We start from the raw sequence: 21351 nt of genomic DNA, 5'->3' as shown, positions 1-21351 counted from the left end.
CAGCAGGACAAGAGAAAGAGAGGAAAACACAGATATTTGGCAAACGCCTAGAGAGCCATGCAATACGGTTAAATATTAGACTACATTTCTCAGAACAAGAATAGACTAACGGGTTTCAGAAGAAAGTGCTTTGTTTCTGGCCATTTTGAGCCTGTAATCGAACCCACAAATGCTGATGCTCCAGATACTCAACTAGTCTAAAGAAGGCCAGTTTTATTGCTTCTTTAATCAGGGCAACAGTTTTCAGCTGTGCTAACATAATTACAAAAAAGGTTTTCTAATGATAAATTAGCCTTTTAAAACTTAGATTAGCTAACACCACGTGCCATTGGAACAGAGGAGTGATGGTTGCTGATAATGGGCCTCTGTACGCCTATGCAGATATTCCATAAAAAATCAGCATTAACAATGTCTACACTGTATTTCTGATCAATTTGATGTTATTTTAATGGACAAAAAATGAGCTTTTCTTTCAAAAACAAGGACATTTCTAAGTGACTCCAAACTTTTAACCGTAGTGTATATTCCAATATCAGTTTATTGGTGTGAGTTAGTGATGCGCGGGTCAGCTATTTGTTCACCCGCACTCGCCCACAATTGGTAATAACCCATCCGCAACCGCCCGACTATATGTGACAAAGTGGAATATGATAATCAGTATATATGTAGCTTCTCTTCTGTCATTACTTGTTGCCCTGAAAAACTAAATAAACCCTTGCTCACCAGAATAAAGTCATAAATCGATAGAAGGAATGCTTCAATGTAGTTGACGTCGGTACAATTTGTTTTCTTTTTTCTCTTTCATCTCTGCTTATCTCGTACAGCAAAGATGTTTACAGCCCAGGGAGAAAACGCAAAAAAAAAAAAGGGAAAGATTTTCGATGCAAAATTTCCAATTTGACTGGTTTTAAGGAAATGTAAAACTGTTAAAACAACCCAACATGTTTTTGATAATATTTCAGTTCAGCTTGGATGCATATTTTATGTGGTTGAAACACTATCAGCTTTTATGATGCTGATAAATATAGCACGTTTAGAGACGGTCCTTAACCATTCATTCCCTTAAGATGCTTCAAGAAATAAATAATATTTCTCCACACTTGTTCAAGAGTAAAATTTTAATGCAATAAATGCTTAATTCTGCAGTATTAAATATTATATGAGGGTATGTGAGAGGTTATAGACCTACAGTCAGTTGCCAGATTTCAGTGAGGCTACTTAAACCCTTTTGAACAGTATAGTTCCCTTGACGTTTCAAAGTCCCTGTCTTGTGACTGTTGAATTTCTATAGCACTTCACAATCATCACATATACCATAGCCAGCACTGCTATCATCCTCTTTTACCACTTCACCAAATCTTTACCAAACATTAGACTACTGTTCTGTCCCTCTCTTCTATAACATTAGACTACTGTTCTGTCCCTCTCTTCTATAACATTAGACTACTGTTCTGGTCCTCTCTTCTATAACATTAGACTACTGTTCTGTCCCTCTTTTCTATAACATTAGACTACTGTTCTGGTCCTCTCTTCTATAACATTAGACTACTGTTCTGGTCCTCTCTTCTATAACATTAGACTACTGTTCTGTCCCTCTCTTCTATAACATTAGACTACTGTTCTGGTCCTCTCTTCTATAACATTAGACTACTGTTCTGTCCCTCTCCTCTATAACATTAGACTACTGTTCTGTCCCTCCCTTCTATAACATTAGACTACTGTTCTGGTCCTCTCTTCTATAACATTAGACTACTGTTCTGGTCCTCTCTTCTATAACATTAGACTACTGTTCTGTCCCTCTCTTCTATAACATTAGACTACTGTTCTGTCCCTCTCTTCTATAACATTAGACTACTGTTCTGTCCCTCCCTTCTATAACATTAGACTACTGTTCTGGTCCTCTCTTCTATAACATTAGACTACTGTTCTAGTCCTCTCTTCTATAACATTAGACTACTGTTCTGTCCCTCTCTTCTATAACATTAGACTACTGTTCTGGTCCTCTCTTCTATAACATTAGACTACTGTTCTGGTCCTCTCTTCTATAACATTAGACTACTGTTCTGTCCCTCCCTTCTATAACATTAGACTACTGTTCTGGTCCTCTCTTCTATAACATTAGACTACTGTTCTGTCCCTCTCTTCTATAACATTAGACTACTGTTCTGTCCCTCTCTTCTATAACATTAGACTACTGTTCTGGTCCTCTCTTCTATAACATTAGACTACTGTTCTGTCCCTCTCTTCTATAACATTAGACTACTGTTCTGTCCCTCTCTTCTATAACATTAGACTACTGTTCTGGTCCTCTCTTCTATAACATTAGACTACTGTTCTGTCCCTCTCTTCTATAACATTAGACTACTGTTCTGGTCCTCTCTTCTATAACATTAGACTACTGTTCTGGTCCTCTCTTCTATAACATTAGACTATCGTTCTGTCCCTCCCTTCTATTTATTTTCAACTCTCCATTTCACAACTTTTCTCTTATTGAATTAAACTCCGACATTGTCAAATAAAATAAAATCACATTTCATTGTCCTTCATTGCCCTTTTTGTCTCAGTGGATCGACGTTAACTTTTCTTCCCAAGGTCCCAAAAGGCATTTGGTAATTGGACTGTATTTGGCGCACTTCAGTTAGACCCGAAAGCTTATGCTTAGGCTACACACTGACACCATATACAAATGCTGAAAGAAAAACCTCAATGTAGCCTGTAGAAATGAATTGCAAAAGAATGACACATTTATGTATTTCAACCCATTGTTTCATCTTTATTCAAACTCCAACCACTTGCCCTTCATCCACAAATATTTCATTACCCTAAACCTGCCCGCCCCACAGATATAACCCGCGGGAACTGCGGCTTTTGAGTCAACCTGAGCATCACTAGCGTACGTGTGCATGTGTGTGCATGTGTGCCACGTGCATGTGTGTGTGCATGAGATTCATTAGTCCAATCCTCTGATGTACCGGAAACCTTCTCACCCCGCATACAGAGCTAAGGGTTTTGGGAAAGTTTAGATCATGGATGGTTACACCATGACTCACCGTAACCTCTACAGCTCTCCCATTGTAGCACATGTTACTGCAATCCATTATGCTTAGATTAATCGGATCTAAATACTGATGTTGCTGACCTTTCTATGAGCTCTCACTAGAGGTCATAATCTTGAATTAAGGATGCACATTTGGGTACAATTGTTTTGTTACATAGGTACTGTAGTCCGGTCAGATTAAACATTCCATTATTTGTAAACATTATACACATTTATAAGCATATACTGTATAGGCCGTAAGTATTATAAGTCTTACAATTCAAAAGCATGTATAACATTTGTAATACAAGCATTTATGAGCATAATAGCGTGTTCATTAAAGCTAATAAAGTTAGTGCCTTTGGTGTATTATAGAATATAATCAGTATTAGAGGGCTAAGGGACAAGTAAGACAGACACCGAGACAGAGAGTAGTGGAGAAATGAATGCCTCATATGCACTCAACAGTCCAATCTCAGACTGGCTCTATAATGAATGACATGATGATGTTGTACACACTTAATACTCATAGAGACACTCAATTTGGTGTAAGTTACACATATAGCAATACATAATGGCAGCTCATTTTGAGTAATTGGGCCTAGGCTAAGTTAACTGTGACAGCCACAATTAGAGGTGGGCCTTCCCTGGTTTAACGTCAGATCCGCAGGACTACAATACGTTTGACCAATCGAGGGTTGTTCTGCATATGGGTACATAATACCGCGTTGGACTCAAATGGAGTGAGTGTGTACAGAGCAAAAGAAAGAGTAATGGGAGGGGTAGAGAGAGACAGAAGACGGAGACCCCTCTAGGCAGCTGCGGCTGTAACCCCAGCTGAAAAGGAGAAAATCCGCCTCCTAGACGCGCCGTTAGCAACAATAGCGATCTACAGAGCTAAACACAATCTGCAAACAAAAGCAACACAAAGGCCAATAGAAAATGTGCTGCCCTTGCGTTCGCACACAAGCTAACATTCACACCAACGCCTACGCGGTCACACACACTAAACTGTACCTTTTTGACATCTCTGACCAGGTGGTGTAGGGTGTTGGATGGTCCATGCCTCTGACAAAACAAACACAAGCACAGTTCAGTCCGTGAGTCACGCCCCAACCTGCAGCAAGTTGCAGAGCTTCGACAAATGGTTCATTTGAATCAAGTGCCACACTGTAGGTACAGTATTATGCTGTTGTTCATAATGAACACGTATGAAGGATGTTATATTGTCTTATGTAGCTGCTATAAAGGTTTTAGGAATGCATACCTTACAGAGGAACACCAGGAGGGAGTATAATAGTTTAGAACAACTTTTGTTATACAAATACCAGGGGTTATAGCAGTTGTTACAACAATGTTATGACTGATTGATACATTCCATATGACATTGAGTCAGTGAGAGGTCAGAGTTCAGAACTGTCAGCCATGGTGGAGCTGTAGTGAAGTACCGTGTTGTAGAGCTCCTCCAGTCTGGAGAGGGTGAGGAAGCGATGCATGCTCACTCCGTTCTCGATCAGCAGCTTGACGAAGTCCACTCTGTCCAGCACCAGGGCATCCAGCATAGACTGCTCCAGAGAACCCACCTACCATACAAACAGGGAAGGCACAGTCAGTCAACTCAGGCTTAACCATCAAGAAACAGCATATGGATGGATACGGCATAGATTTCACACTTTCAGATGGACAGGGGTGTCTGTAGTCTATACTGTAAACAAGGGAGTGAGAAGTGATAGGCTGGGTCGTACAGGCCACTGCTGTCCGTAGATGAAGATCTGACTGCGGGCAATGTCCACTCGGTTCCAGGCCAGGGCCAGGCTGAGCTGGTCAGGAGCCGATGCGTTGGCACCTAGGAGGAAGAACAGAAGGGAGAATAAACCATGTTCGAGAGCATCAATTTTGCTCAGTGGATCAACAAATAATAACGAATAGTTATTTGGGGTGCATGGTAATTTGTAGATCATTCCGTCAGCAGACGCCGACTGCAATCTCAAATGACTTCTCCTGCTAGAGGTGGAAGGTTGTATTTACTTTTTTCTCTGTGGGTGGGCAGAGCATCACTGTTTAGCAAGCAACAAAGAAGATTGCTGTATTTGTGCGGTTCTTCTTAAAGGAAAGCCCAAGGCAGTTGTTCTTGGCCTCCGACACCTACCTCTTGCTTTCTTTTTGAGAAAGGATATTTGTCATGCTGTCGGTGGTGTGATAAATTGTTTTGTGAAAAGCACTTTAACCGGTAGTTTGAAAACTCAAATGCTGAAGGGAGGCAAGTTTGAGGCTACACACCTTTTATGATGACTGACAGTTCTACTCAGCAGAGATATTTCACGTGCTTAATAATGGGAGCTTTTACCGAGCTTGGTAATGAGATGCAGAGTAGTGTAATTGGAGTTTAATAGAGAAGTCGGTATTAAAACGGACTGCTCGCGTTTATCACTGGTTTTAAATAACACTTTACTCTCCGCAGCACTGTAGTCGCTGGAGTTTATGGACCTTATCCCGCATCAAATACCCCCTATCTTTCTTTCTTTCTTTCTCTCTCTCTCGCTCTCTTTTTCTCTGTCTCTCTTTGTCTCTCTCGATCTCTCCCTATTTCTTTCAGTGTGTCAGTCTCTCACACACAATCTTTCTCTCACTCTACCTCTATCTCTCTGAAAACACAGCGTTTGCATAATAAAGTCTGTACTCTATACTGGCCATGCTTGTGACAGTCCATCATGCCAGATACAGAGATCAATCACAGAAATAGAGAGGGAGATGGACAGAGATATATGAATAGGAGGAGATGAGATGCAAAAAATAATAAGTGTGGGGGAGAAGGATGCATAGAGAGTGTAAACATGCTAGAAACACGCATCTCCTAGACATGCTGCCAAACATGAATTATGAAGGCCCTCAGATACAGCGTTCCACTAAGAAGGAACTCAGAGTGAGTCAATCACCTGGTATAGATTTGAAAACAGGCCCAAAGGATCTGCTCCAAAGGCCTCGGAACCAGCAGCGTTGGATCCTATGCTCCTGATCAATACCATGCACTAAACAAGTCAAAACTATGGATTACGAGAGGGATGGAGGAGGGATGGAGCAATGAAACAGGGGAGGAGGAGAGGGAGAGTCTTAACTGTGCTAGAGCTGAACAGATTGGCTCAATTGGAGGCTTGTGATTTATAACCTTCTGAAGCCCACTGTCTGACTTAAGGAACCTCTTTAAATATTAACTATGTGTCAATTACCTTTTAGCAGTGCAGTGAGAATGGCCAGGTCAATGTCCTGGTGTCCCTCAGACCCCATCCGAAAAACGGTTATCTGAAACATACAGAGAGAGAAAAGAAAGAAAAAGAAAGAAAGAAAGAGAGAGAGGGAGACATTGACATAATCTCTATGTGATCTGCACATCATTAATCACTGGGAATTTCTTTCTTTCTTGCATTGTGAATAAAAAAATGAATTAAATGGTTTTACTGATAGAGATGATTAACACCGTGAGTAAACCAGTCACATCATAGCTCAGTGCTTTTGACACATGTGATTAGAATCAGCTGTAAAGGCTGCTGTCTGAAGCTCCGAGCAGAGTAAACTGCAATATACAGTATAATATATTCTCCCTAGTTGACACACTTCGGAAACGGAAACGAAAACTGTGAAGTAGCTTGTGTGCAGTGTGGTCCCAGTAGAAAAGAAGGGAAGAGATAGAATGGAGAGAGAGAGAGAGACCGAGAGGGAGAGAGAGAGGAGAGAGAGTGAAGGAGAGAGAGAGAGAGCGAGAGGGAGAGAGAGAGAGCGAGAGCGAAGGGGAGAGAGAGCGAAGGAAAGAGAGAGAGATATCTAGAGTGACTGGAGACCCTTCGATGGAGTATGGTACAGTAAGCAAGAGATAAAAAAAGAAGGAAGGGGTACAGAGCGAAACAGAGGGAGAGAGGGGGTAAGATAGCGGGAAGGATGAAGGGAGGGAAAGCAGGGGGAGGGTAAAAATGAGGGAATGCGGCAGTTCTCCCAGATTTTGTCGCATGACAGCATGTGTGTGAAGGGCACCTTGCAGCTCTACGTATGAGCTGCGTGTTCGGAACGCTGGAGCGTGCTGAGGATCCCAGCCACCGGGTCATGAATCTATTCCTGTAATCCCTCCCTCCCTCCCTCCATCCTCCTCCCTCCCCCTCCTCCTCCCGCCATCACATCTCCAAACCCATCTTCCCTTCTAAATGGTTAAATTTGGTGGCGCACCTTGATTTCAGCTGTCTTTAACTCCTGCCTCCCCTCAGGCTACGAATCAATAGAGTAGCTCTCTCCTTCTCTCTCTTTCCCTTTTTCTAAAAGCCCTTTGTACGTTTGCTTGTTCATTATTTTTCCGCTACTGAGAGATGACACACATTGCCCCCTTGGAATGGGGTCCTGCAGAGAGAGAAATGAGCGTATGTATGTGTAAGAGTTACCTCCAGTAGTGTGTGTCTCTATGAGCATGTGTATGAGCATTCCTGACTGTGTTTAACGTGTGAACAATGAACGTAACAAAGTGTGTTGTCATACGCACATCCTTAAAAACATAGGTGCTGGGCTAATAAAGAATACTTGTGAAGAACAGGAAAACTCTCATACTGTTTATTCTCCCAATTCATTGCTTTACTGACACCGTTTTGATCCGAACCGGCTCTTCATCAAGTCAAACAGAATGAGTGCTCATCTCCCAAAATATACACATTTCACCTCACATGATGAATAATGTAAGTATCAGCATACGTACACTACCGTTCAAAAGTTTGGGGTCACTTAGAAACGTCCTTGTTTTCCCATGAAAACATACATGAAATGAGCTGCAAAATGAATAGGAAATACAGTCAAGACGTTGACAAGATTATAAATAATGATTTTTAATTGAAATAATAATTGTGTCCTTCAAACTTTGCTTTCGTCAAAGAATCCTCCATTTGCAATAACTACAGCCTTGCAGACCTTTGACATTCTAGTTGTCAATTTGTTGAGGTAATCTGAAGAGATTTCACCACATGATTCCTGAAGCACCTCCCACAAGTTGGATTGGCTTGATGGGCACTTCTTACATACCATACAGTCATGCTGCTCCCACAACAGCTCAATAGGGTTGAGATCCGGTGACTGTGCTGGCCACTCCATTATAGACAGAATACCAGCTGACTGCATCTTCCCTAAATAGTTATTGCATAGTTTGGAGCTGTGCTTTGGGTCATTGTTCTGTTGTAAGAGGAAATGGGCTCCAATTAAACGCCGTCCACAGGGTATGGCATGGCGTTGCAAAATGGAGTGATAGCCTTCCTTCTTCAAGATCCCTTTTACCCTGTACAAATCTCCCACTTTACCACCACCAAAGCACCCCCAGACCATCACATTGCCTCCACCATGCTTGACAGATGGCGTCAAGCATCTTTTCATTTTTTCTACATCTCACAAATGTTCTTTGTGGTCCAAACACCTCAAACTTAGATTAGTCTCTGTCCATAACACTTTTTTACAATCTTCCTCTGTCCAGTGTCTGTGTTCTTTTGCCCATCTTAATCTTTTCTTTGTATTGGCCATTCTGAGATATGGCCTCTTCACTGTTGACGTTGAGACTGGTGTTTTGCGAGTACTATTCAATGAAGCAGTTGAGGACTTGTGAGGCATCTGTTTCTCAAACTAGACACTCTAATGTACTTGTCCTCTTGCTCTGTTGTGCACCGGGGACTCCCACTCCTCTTTCTATTCTGGTTAGAAGCATTTAGCGCTGTTCTGTGAAGGGAGTAGTAGTACACAGCGTTGTACGAGATCTTCAGTTTCTTGGCAATTTCTCCCATGGACTAGCCTTCATTTCTCAGAACAAGAATAGACTGACAAGTTTCAGAAGAAAGGTCTTTGATTTTGGCCATTTTGAGCCTGTAATCAAACCCACAAATGCTGATGCTCCAGAAACTCAACTAGTCTAAAGAAGGCCAGTTTTATTGCTTCTTTAATCAAAACAACAGTTTTCAGCTGTGCTAACATGATTGCAAAAGGGTTTTCTAATGATCAATTAGCCTTTTAAAATGATAAACTTGGATTAGCTAATGCCATTGGAACACAGGAGTGATGGTGGCTGTACGCCTGTCACGCCCTGACCATAGAGAGCTTTTTTATTCTCTATTTTGGTTAGGTCGGGGTGTGACTGGGGGTGTGTATCTATCTAGGTGTTTAATTTCTATGTTGGCCTGGTATGGTTCCCAATCAGAGGCAGCTGTTTATCGTTGTCTCTGATTGGGGATCATATTTCCCCACTGTGTTTTGTGGGATTTTGTTTTGAGTTAGTGCATGTAGCACCTCTGATGTCACGGTTCGTTGTTTGTTTCTTTTTGTTTGGAAGTTTCGCTTGAATAAATATGTGTAACTTTAATCACGCTGCACCTTGGTCCGTCTCTCCACACGACCGTGACAATGCCTATGTAGATATTCCATTAAGAATCAGCTGTTTCCAGCTACAATAGTCATTTACAACATTAACAATGTCTACACTGTATTTCTGATCAATTTGATGTTATGTTAATGGACAAAAAACATTGTTTTTCTTTCAAAAACAAGGAAACGTCTAAGTGACCCCAAACTTTTGAACGGTAGTGTATATGAGGATGATATAAACATAACTGTGAGAGAGTGTGTGGTGTGTGTGTGTGTGTGTTCTTCATGCTGTTAATCATTTACAATAGTTTATGCAATATTTATAAAGCATTTATTTATCAAGCATATTTGCACACCTTGTAGGTTGATATGCATATGCTAAAGAGAACGCCCGGCAACATTCTCTAGTGGTTGCTGATATGCTGAAAGGCAATTCAAACTTATCTACCGTAATTTCCAGACTATTAAGCGCACCTGAATATAATCCGCACCCACTGAATTACATTTTTGTTTTTTTATTTTGAACATAAATAAGCCGCACATGTCTATAAGCCTCAGGTGCCTACCGGTACATTGAAACAAATGAACTTTACACAGGCTTTAACGAAACACGGCTTATAACAAAAATAAATAGGCTTTAACGAAACACGGCTTGTAACAAAAATAAATAGGCTTTAACGAAACACGGCTTGTAACAAAAAATAAAAAATTAGCAGTAAGCTTTAGTTGTCTTTTTGCAATGAGTCAATTCCTCACGCTGCTGTTTCCAACGTCTTATCATCGACTCATTAAGACCAAGCTCCCGTGCAGCAGCTCTATTTCCTTTTCCAACAGCCAGATCAATCGCCTTCAACTTGAAAGCTGCATCATATGCATTTCTCCGTGTCTTTGCCATGATGAGGGTGACAAAATGACTACCGTAATCAGAATGATGGGAAGTTTGAGAGTGCGCGGTTTTATCTAAACAGTAAACTAAAAAGTTGTTTGACCTTAACCCGTTCGGCAATTTCATTGGTCTAATGAAAGCTTCATGCCGCCAAAAAACTGAGCACGTCACAGAATGTGTTTTTTTGGACCCAAAAAAATTGAAAGCGGGAAAAATCCATATATTAGCCGCGTCATTGTTTAAGCCGCGAGGTTCAAAGCCTGGGAAAAAAGTTGCGGCTTATAGTCCGGAATTTACAGTAGATTAGAATCCATCTTCCCCTTGTGCCCTAAACAATAGCCTACACTATTGTCCCCAGATAGTACTAGTTGGTCGGAAATTGGTCCCCAGATGGGACTTCCTGTTGATGCCAAATAAGGAGTTTCCTCTTGTGTCCTGACATTGTTCAGCTTCCCAGTCCCCACAATGTCATCTACCCTTATTTCAATCAATCAATTACATTTGAAGGGGTGTATTTATTATAGATTTTATTTTGTGATTTTTTGGGATGTTTTCATCTTGTCTCTAGGTTTTCAGGAAAGTGGTGTCCCCAGAATGTGGTGTGAGAACAGGTGTCCCCAGTAGGTGATATAAATGCATGCATGTGTGTGTGTGTGTGTGTGTGTGTGTGTGTGTGTGTGTGTGTGTGTGTGTGTGTGTGTGTGTGTGTGTGTGTGTGTGTGTGTGCTGTGTGTAAGAGTAATTGAAAGGCCTCCCTCCAGGTGAAATTGGAGAGTAAATGGGATGTGATGGTTTCGATCCATCTTCATTGCCTGTTTGAGGACAGGGTAATTATTGTGTGTGTTCACGTGGGTGTGCATGTTGTCTGTGTGTGTGTGTGTGTGTGTGTGTGTGTGTGTGTGTGTGTGTGTGTGTGTGTGTGTGTGTGTGTGTGTGTGTGTGTGTGTGTGTGTGTGTGTGTGTGTGTGTGTGTGTGTGTGTGTGTGTGTGTGTGGGTGTGTGTGTGTGTGTGTGTGTGTGAGATAGAGAAGGCCAGTGTGTGGTCAGGCATAGATTACTTAAGTGAGGGTTACATGACCTGGTGTGTGTTCCTGTAGTGGCTTTAGGACTGTCTGTGTGTGTGACCATAATGCCACACACTTAGTGCACAAATCACACTGGTACACTTGAACTAAAGCAGCCCTAATCCTCACTTGAACTACACAGGCGGGAACTCACTGGCAAGAACACACAGATGAGTAAGTGTGTGTGTGTGTATGAATGCATGCGTGTTAGAGTGTGAACCCACCACAGGAGGTTGGTGGCACCTTAATTAGGGAGGACGGGTTCTTGTCAATGGCTGGAGCAGAATGGTATCAAATTCCATTTGCTCCGTTCCGGCCAATATTGAGCTGTCCTCCCCTCAGCGTCCTCCTGTGGAACCCACCAGATCACTGCTTCCTATATGTGAATGACAGTAACAATGACTGATAGAACAGGGATGAGTATTATGTGCAGCTTAAGCTACTCTGCGTGGCCTCCACCTCGTCAACTTCTCTTTTCCTTTCCTCTTCCTCCTACTGCTACCGATCCTCCTCCTCCTCCACCCACCATAGCCCCAAGGTGACCCTATGCGGAGCCATGTGTTAGCGAGGGAGCACCATGTTGCCACAGCTAGTGTTAGTCAATGGTAGGTGTATTTCGTTTTTTGTCCTTATGCAGGGGTAAGAAATACTCCCCTCCTCTTCTCAATTTGTATCCAACAGGGAAATGTTTTCTTGAGTGCTTACTGTTGGTATAACATGTCTATATTTAGTAGTGATGCATGGGTGCTTTGGTTTCACACATGCCTCCATATATGTTTTTCTCTTGCACACAGATATGTTGTAGCTTCTAATACCGATTGGTCTACAGTCTGTGTGAAGGGAATATCTCATTCTGTAGATGACTGACACTTTCATGCCTATTGATTGACAGGTGTCACTCGGCAATGATTGATGACATGCCATAGACATCCGCCCGTCACACCAACACACGTCGAGGAGAGGGCAGAGGAGAGAAGAGACATACTAGTCACTAGTGGGAAGCACCACTTTTAAGTGAGAATGGATGCTGTTTGATCATGTTGCTTGTCAGTGGTGGGAAAAGTACCCCATTGTCATAATTCAGTAAAAGTATAGATACCATAATAGAAAGTTACTCAAGTAAAAGTGAAAGTCAACCAGTAAAATACTACTTGAGTAAAAGTCTAAAAGTATTTGGTTTTAAATATACTTAAGTATCAAAAGTAGAAGTAAAAGTATAAATAATTTGAAATTCCTTACATTAAACAAAGCAGCAAAGCACCATTTTCTTGTTTTTCAAATTGACGGCTAGCCAGGGGCACACTCCTCTGTGGAGCCATGTGCTAGGGAGGGAGCACCATGTTGCCACAACTAGTGTTAGTCAATGGTAGGTGTATAATTTGATCACAAGGGGGTTATTTGTTTGTCATTTTGCAGGGGTAAGAAATACACCCATCTTCTTCTACATTTGTATCCTACAGGGAAAAGTTTGCTTGAGTGCTAACTGTTGGTATAACATGTCTATCTATAAACACACTCCTACATATTTATATGGACAGTGAAGCAAAAACATTTAATTTGGTACTTTTAAAAACTTTTAATTTAATACTCCAGCATATTTTTATCTGTGGCCAAATAAATTGGCACCATTTCACTTTTCTTAACTTCTTTGGGATGGGGGCAGTATAAAAAACGTACCCGATTTAATCTGGTTACTACTCCTGCCCAGAAACTAGGATATGCATATAATTAGTGGATTTGGATAGAAAACACTCTAAAGTTTCTAAAACTGTTTGAATGGTGTCTGTGAGTATAACAGAACTCATATGGCAGGCCAAAACCTGAGAAGATTCCATGCAGGAAGTGCCCTGTCTGACAATTTGTTGTCCTTCTGTTGCATCTCTATCAAAAATACAGCATCTCTGCTGTAACGTGACATTTTCTAAGGCTTCCATTGGCCCTCAGAAGGCGCCAGAAAGTGGAATGACGTGTCTCCTGTCTCTGGGCAAAGTATAGGACCAGAGTTTGTAAGTGGTCAGCCTGGGGACAGTGAGACTGGAGATGCGCGGTCACGAGACTTTCTTTCAGTCTTTGAATGAATACAACGTTGCCCGGTTGGAATATTATTGCTATTTTACAAGAAAAGTAGCATAAAAATTGATTTTAAACAGCGTTTGACATGCTTCTAAGTACGGTAATGGAATATTTTGAATTTTTTTGTCACGAAATGCGCTCGCGCGTTACCCTTCGGATAGTGACCTGAACGCACAAACAAAACGGAGGTATTTGGATATAACTATGGATTATTTGGAACCAAAACAACATTTGTTGTTGAAGTAGAAGTCCTGGGAGTGCATTCTGACGAAGAACAGCAAAGGTAATCCAATTTTTCTAATACTAATTCTGAGTTTAGGTGACCCCGAAGTTGGCGGATGTCAAAATAGCTAGCCGTGATGGCCGAGCTATTACTCAGAATATTGCAAAATGTGCTTTCGCCGAAAAGCTATTTTAAAATCGGACATAGCGATTGCATAAAGGAGTTCTGTATCTATAATTCTTAAAATAATTGTTGTGTATTTTGTCAACGTTTATCATGAGTAATTTAGTAAATTCACCGGAAGTTTTCGGTGGGTATGCTAGTTCTGAACATCACATGCTAATGTAAAAAGCTGGTTTTTGATATAAATACGAACTTGATTGAACAAAACATGCATGTATTGTATAACATAATGTCCTAGGAGTATCATCTGATGAAGATCATCAAAGGTTAGTGCTGCATTTAGCTGTGGTTTTGGTTTACGTGACATATATGAATGCTTGGAAAATGTACTCTCCTAACATAATCTAATGTTTTGCTTTCGCTGTAAAGCCTTTTGAAAATCGGACAACGTGGTTCGATTCAGGAGAAGTGTATCTATAAAATGTTGTAAAATATTCCTATGTTTGAGAACTTTGAATTATGACATTTTGTGGTTTTAAATTTGGCGCTCTGATTTTTCACTGGCTGTTGAATAGTGTGGGACGATTTCGTCCCACCTCCCCTAGAGAGGTTAAATAATAACAATTCCCTATTTATTCACACCCCTTTACTTTTTCCTAATTTGTGACCCTTTTCAGGAAACTACACGTATTGTATGTCGTGGGTCACCTCTTCACAGGAGAGCCGTTTGAACGTAAACCTTTTTTTAACAAAATGCTTTTTTTGGGCAGAATTGCTTTCTCGAACATGTGAACTTTCATGTGCCTTAATAACAAACTTGTATGCCATCTGTAAATTTGAATTAAATTGTTAAATTACGAGCCTAGTTGGTTTAGCCACAGAAAAAGGGAGCAACCTTCCTGCAAGCCATGGTTGGGCGAGATAATGAGTGGGCTGGACATGCCGAGAGATGAGTTTGGATTGGTCTGCCATATAGCACGCTTCTGCCTATTAGAGCTGGTCAGTATGTGTTGGTAATCCTGTCTAAAAATGTATCGCATAGTAAAACTGCATAAGTGTTGCTGTCTCCTTTCTGGAGGACAAAGTTCAGTGGAATTTGAGTATGATAGCTAAGGAGATGGAGAAAACACCTGTCTCCAAATTGCTTCTTCAAACTAAGGGCAACCATGGCATCCGTGACAGGAGACGTGTCTATCTATGATGTATACGGGTAAGGAAGTGGTTTTATTTCAAGTTAAAGTGTATAGTTAGCTAGCTAACGTTAGCTGGCTGGCTCGATGTTGGTTAGCTACCTGCAGATTCATGCAGGGTAGTAACATCATATGTTGTGATTATGGTTCATTGTTTAACTAGCTAGCTACATGTCTTAACAAAATACTCCACTATGTAACCTTTTCGGGTGCATTCGCAAATTCAGTCTGGCCATCTGCTCCGATTTCAGAGCACTCTCATCTGAGTTTGCCAGAGTGCAGAATAACTGATGAATTTACGAACACACAACAGCAGTTGAATATGGCCGGTGTCAGTAAACATCGGCATAAAAGCTTAATTAAATTGTTGCAAGCAGCACAGTTACTGTCACCAATGATCTGGATAACATGAAAACAAACTAACCAGCTCTGCTCGGCCGAATAAAACGGTCAGAGTTTGGGTTGGGGCTAAAGCTTAAGAGGGTGTGAACAATGCTGAATGGGTGTAAACAAAGAAGAGCTCTCCAGTAGGTACCAAAAAATTCAAACGCCATTTTCTCAAAGTGAGGTTACAAGTTTATCAACTTTCAAAGCAGAATTACTTTCCCATTTTTGTCAAATGCAGTATATTACATACCATTTTGTAGCTCTGTGTTTCTGCTTTCATCCAATGTAAAAAAACACAATTTCAAATGTTGCTACTTATCACTGAATCAAGGTGGTCGGTCACATTTTGTGGTGTTACTGTCTGAATTCTAAATGTGTTAATTTCAGATGTTGTGTCACTGGCCTACACACAATGCCCCGTAATGTCAAAGTGGAATTATGTTTTTACAAGTGAATAAAAAATGTAAAGCTGAAATAATTATTCAGCCCCTTTGTCATGTAAAGCCTAAATCAGTTCAGGAGTAAAAATGTGATAAAAAGAAATAGAATAGAGCTAAGTACAGGCAAAATCCTAACGGTAAACCTGGTTCATTCTGCTTTCCAACAGATACTGGGAGACAAATTCACCTTTCAGCAGGACAATAAACTAAAAAACAAGGCCAAATATACACTGGAGTTGCTTACCAAGAAGACATTCAATATTCCTCAGTTGCCTTGTTACATTTTGACTTAAATCAGATTGAAAATCTATGGCAAGACTTGAAAATGGCTGTCTAGCAATGATCAACAACCAACTTGACGGAGCTTTTAAAAATAATATTGTGCAAATATTGTACAGTCCAGGTTTGCTGTAACGGTTGTCGTCGGGGATAGAGGACCAAAACACAGCAGGAATGTGGATGCTCATCTTGATATTTATTTTAAATAAAGAGAACACCAAAACAACAAAACGAAGAACGCACGAACAACAAAACAGTCTTGCCATGCTCACACAGGCAAAACAAGAAACAATCTCCCACAACACTACACCAAACAATTACCCATATATAGGACTCTCAATCACAGGCAACGAGAAAGCACCTGCCTCCAATTGAGAGTCCAACCCCCCATAAACCTACACATAGAAATACCACAAACCAGAAAGAACATAGAGATACAAAACATAGACCAAAACCCCGAAATAATAAATCAAACACCCTACTACAAAAATCACCACCCCGAACCACATAAACAAAATACCCTCTGCCACGTCCTGACCAAACTACAATAACAAATAACCCTTAACTGGTCAGGACGTGACATTTGCAAAGTTCCTAGAGACTTGCCCAGAAAGAATGACAGCTGTAATTGCTGCCAAAGGTGATTCTAACATGTATCAATTCAGGGGTGTGAATACTTAAGGAAATTAGACATTTCTGTATTTCATTCTCAATACATTTCAAAAATGTCTAATACTTTTGACTTTGCCATTATGGTGTATTGTGTGTAGTTGGGTGGGAATGATATATTTTTTTCATACATTTTGAATTCAAGCTGTAACACAAGAAAATGTGGAAAGTATAAAATGTAGTCAAAAGTTTAGTGTTCATTACACATTCCTTACACATGGCCCACTATGGAGATGGCTACTAATAGGAATCTTCATCGAAACGCTGACTACACGAAAGAGCACAGCACCTGCTGTGTGAAACCGTGCAGATTCGAATGTCAAGGTGACATATAGGCTACAAGTCCAAAGGATTCTCAGTCATATTCCATCATCCAAACACATTAGTCCCACGTCATCAGAAATCTTACAGCATTGCCTTGGTCTAAACTTTATCTAGCTTTATCTACTCAACACCACACTACCGTGCTTGGCATTAGCATTAGCCTGCATTAGCCTCAGCCAAACTAGACCAAGGTGGCAGCACAAACCGACCAATCTTCCTCAGTATGATCCATCCCATAGAGGACGTACTGTACTATAGTAAAGTAGTGGTAGATAGTGGTGGCAGTAGTTGAGGAAGAGATTTACTCTTATGCCTATCAGATATTCTTGGCTCCACAGCTGCTCTGGAGACTCCACTCGACTGGGTGTTCTGGAGTTCCATCTGCTTGAGCATGGAAACCTCATAGAGCTCAGATCAATCCACTTACACACCCAACATCTGTGATGGGCATCTCTCTCTCTACCACTCTCAACTCTCTCTCTGTCCATATAAGGGGGAAGAAAACATGGAAGAAAAAAATGGGATGCACAATGAAAAGGAGAATCAACAACACCAACACAAATCATCACATTAAAAGGCACATTTTTGGCACATGACAAAGGAACAAAGGAGAGACAAAATGAACGCACAAAAACAAAATTGACGCAAAAACATTCAACAAAGTGTATATATTGTTTAATTTCAATAGATATACAATTACAAAACAATACGTAGGGAGAGGAGGGACCCTTGCAATACATGCGGTTCAGTTGCTCGTAGTAAAAGTATGTGCAACCATGAATACCAGGTCAACAATTACAGCTAACATATGTCAATATGCTTGGAAAGTGGAGACAAACGTAAACATTAATGGAGACACCTTTTGCTTGCAAAGTGTAGTGTAGTACCAACTGTAAATGGGTGAATTGCTACACCCCACAGCTAGCCAAGTTAGTTAGCTAGCTAGCTAAAATCGTTTGCAGTTATTTAACTTAGCAACTGCCCCTACACTGTTTTGCTAGCTCCCATAATGTTATGGTGTAAAAAAATATGTCCCCGATTTGACTTGGCGTCTCCCGTTGTGTTCATATTTTAACGATTGTGATGAAATCCACTTTCCAAGCGTATTGTGCAACTGAGTTTTGAATGTGTGTATTATAAACAAAGTGTGTACTTTAAAACCTTTATATAACAGAGTGTGCATTTGCTTATTGAGGCCAACTGTCCATGCAAATTACATTATGCTTGTGCTTGTGTAACCAACTGTTAAATTAGAATATTGTAAAGCAAAGGCATGTGTTTGTTTGGTGCATGCAGGCTAATGGAGGCTCAGGTGTTTAATGAGTACAGACAGTGAGTGGTATTTTCATCTCAGGCACAGTATGTACGACGATAATATCTCATGGTTTGGAATGGACACAGCAGTGTGTGTTTTTTTTGTGTGTGTGTGTGTGTGTGTGTGTGTGACTAATACCGTCTGTCTGGAACTCAAAACCCACTGATTGCCATGTGATTACCTTCATTATCCACTTACCATAGTGCTTGTTTCGTGCCCTGTGAAATGTGACTTTGTGCCAGGCATAGTGCAGTGATAATATGTATCATTGTGTTTGTAGTGGGACAGTGTACTACACATTGAGGGTGATCACTGTAATAAGCATGCAGCTTCTCTCTGCAAGAAACACTGATCTGAAGAGACCTTGTCACCACCTGAGCTAGGGAAGGTTAATTAGGGAAGGTTAATTATGTGAGTGACAGTTCACTAAACACAGCTTGTGGGGTATGTTTCAAATGGATATGACAGATGGACAGGAGAGAGAGCAGCCTAAAGCCAAACCAGTTGGTCCTGGACGACATCAGAGAGCCTTTACATCCACAGCCCTGTCACAGCCCCAATCCCCTATGGCAGAAATTCCACTAGCCTATTAGACGGCAAGGTGGAGCTGCTATAATATCGCTGAAACCTATCACATCCTCTCAGATCTCCACTAGGGTCTAGGTGGTAAGGGCTAAAGGGGTTGTTTCTGGACAGGGCCACAATCTCATTATTCCCAAATCTTCTCTTTTTTATCTTTACATTGACGCCAAGGTTTTTTCTCCCTAATCCCCATCACACTGGTGCTTGAGACTTTGTACAGTTGATCAGGGCTCTCCAACCCTGTTCCTGGAGAGCTACCGTCCTGTAGGTTTTCACTCCTACTGTAATCTAGCACACCTGATTCTATTAATTAGCTGGTTGATAAGCTGAATCAGGTTAGTTACAACTGGGGTTGGAGAGAAACCTACAGGTGGGTAGTTCTCCAGAAACAGGGTTGTAAAGCCCTACAGTAGAGGCATGGGGAGTTGGGGTAGGAGATGTTTCCAAGGTGACAAGTGAGCGAGCCTGAACACTCACCAGCTCCTTCTTCTTCATGCATTCCATGAGGATGATGAAGAGGTGCTGGGCCTGGGTCCGGCTGTACGTGAAGGTCTTCTGGATGGTCACCAGCAACTGGTCCCTCAGAGACTCATTTATGATCCTGGTAAAAATGAGGGAAAAGGAGAAAGAGGAGAGGGAAAGAGGGAAGAAGAGCAGAAGGGAGAAAGGAGAGATGAGGAATTGTGGCAGATAAGGGTAAAAGAGACCTGGACGAGAAACTTACATTTAAGTTGAAGTATTAAGGCACACTTCAGGATTTTGGCAATGATGCCCTTTATCTACTTACCCAGAGTCAGATGAACTCGTGGATATCATTTTTATGTTTCTGGGTCCAGTATGAAGGACGTTATAGGTAGTTGCTCTAACTACAGCCATTGTGCTAACGCTAGTTAGCATTGGCTCGCAACACTACCTCTAACTTCCTTCATACTGGACACAGACATAAAATTGGTATCCACGAGTTCATCTGACTCTGGGGAAGTAGATAAAGGGCCTCATTGCCAAATTATCCATTTAACGTTTATCCTAAGCATTAGGACTGTATTTGGGACACACTACTAACGCACCTTAATGCACCCGCAATACTGTAGCAAATCTGTGTATGTGATATGTGACACGTACCCTCCCTCCTCGGAGTACTTGTGTCCAAATGCCAGGATGTCCGAAGCACGCCCGCTCCCATCACACACCACCACGGGCACAGGTGGAGTGTCCCTTAGGTACTCTAACACGATGGAGATCACATTAGGACCCCCCTCCACTATCAGAGCCACCACTGGCACTCCCTGACCAATACCTACAGAGAGAGAAAGGGGAGAAGGGGGGAGGAGGCAAAAGAGAAAGAGAGAGAGGGATAGTGGTGAAAGAATGAAGGAAAACGAGACAAGAAAGAAATCAGAAAACAGAGAAAAAAAGGTGTAAACAAAAAACACTCATTAAATCCCACAGGAGTACCCTGACAGACAGCCATGAGGGAGGTGTGACTGACAAAACTTCAGTGGGGGCCGTGTTGCGTGCCACGATTCAACAAGTGCCCCAACATCTCACCTCTCAACTAAAATAGAAATGCTGCTTAAAGACGAATTTGTGCCACAAATGGGGCAAGCAGCATTCAGAGAGTGTTTCCTATTTCTATGGGTATTTCTGAGCATCTAGCGGAAGCACAGAGCCGCACTTGAGCCGCATAGAAGCCCTGGAGCGAGTACCCTCCTGCTGCACAGCGGGACGGCCTCAAACTGGATAATCAGAAGCTATTAAAGGGATATTTTGGGATTTTGGTAATGAAGTCCTAACTAGTGTTAGCGCTAGCTTAGCACAAAGACAGTCTCCTGAGCTAAGCTAGTTAGCATTGGTCCGAGAAACTACCTCTATCTTCCTTCATTCTGGACGCAGAGACATCCAGAAGTTCATCTGACTCCGGGGAAGTAGATAAAGGGTTTCATTGCAAAAATCCTGAACTATTCCTTTAAGACTCATTAGAGGTAATTAACAGGTGGGTTCTGGAGCTTAGACAGGCTGGGAGAACGGGCTTGGAAAGAGAAAGGATGCACATAAGCCCTACAGTACCAAACCCCCACAAGGACGCCCAGTTCTCTCTGAGCTTCTCTCTCTCTGTCACTCTCACTCTCGCTCTCTCTCTCTCTGTCTCTCATTTAGCTGCCACCAGTCAGTTTTTTCACTCAAATTCAAAAGCCATGTCCCTGCTGGATCCTCCCTCCCATCCTTGCCTGCATAATTTCACTGTGGATAGGTGGGCCACTGACTCAGGGTCCGCTCACACATGTGCCATCATTGTGTCTTGCTCGCTACAGGCAAAGTTACATAAAGAGGGACCTATTTTAGGGCCTAGCATACTTAAGTTAAGAGCGTCAGCACACTGTACATCA

The 21351-nt window shown here is 41.6% G+C and overlaps 1 protein-coding gene across 2 annotated transcripts in view; it reads right to left on the bottom strand.

The window, feature by feature from the left end:
• Window positions 1-21351, bottom strand: part of trpm3 (transient receptor potential cation channel, subfamily M, member 3) — a 254242-nt gene that overhangs the window by 77850 nt on the left and 155041 nt on the right. For both annotated transcript variants that reach the window (XM_045703003.2, XM_014160648.3), the window contains exons 7-12: window positions 20087-20261; window positions 19442-19565; window positions 6265-6337; window positions 4783-4883; window positions 4486-4620; window positions 4055-4105 (exon numbers count right to left, since the gene is read on the bottom strand). In XM_045703003.2, coding sequence (XP_045558959.2) covers window positions 4055-4105; window positions 4486-4620; window positions 4783-4883; window positions 6265-6337; window positions 19442-19565; window positions 20087-20261 — 659 coding nt within the window. The remainder of the gene's footprint in view (window positions 1-4054; window positions 4106-4485; window positions 4621-4782; window positions 4884-6264; window positions 6338-19441; window positions 19566-20086; window positions 20262-21351) is intronic.

This window comes from Salmo salar, chromosome 20 (assembly GCF_965601325.2).
Source record: "Salmo salar chromosome 20, fSalSal1, whole genome shotgun sequence".
In the NCBI taxonomy this organism is placed as follows: Eukaryota; Metazoa; Chordata; class Actinopteri; order Salmoniformes; family Salmonidae; genus Salmo; species Salmo salar.
The sequence above is the reverse complement of the archived record's forward strand: the minus strand, read 5'-3'. Positions and strand labels throughout refer to the sequence as shown.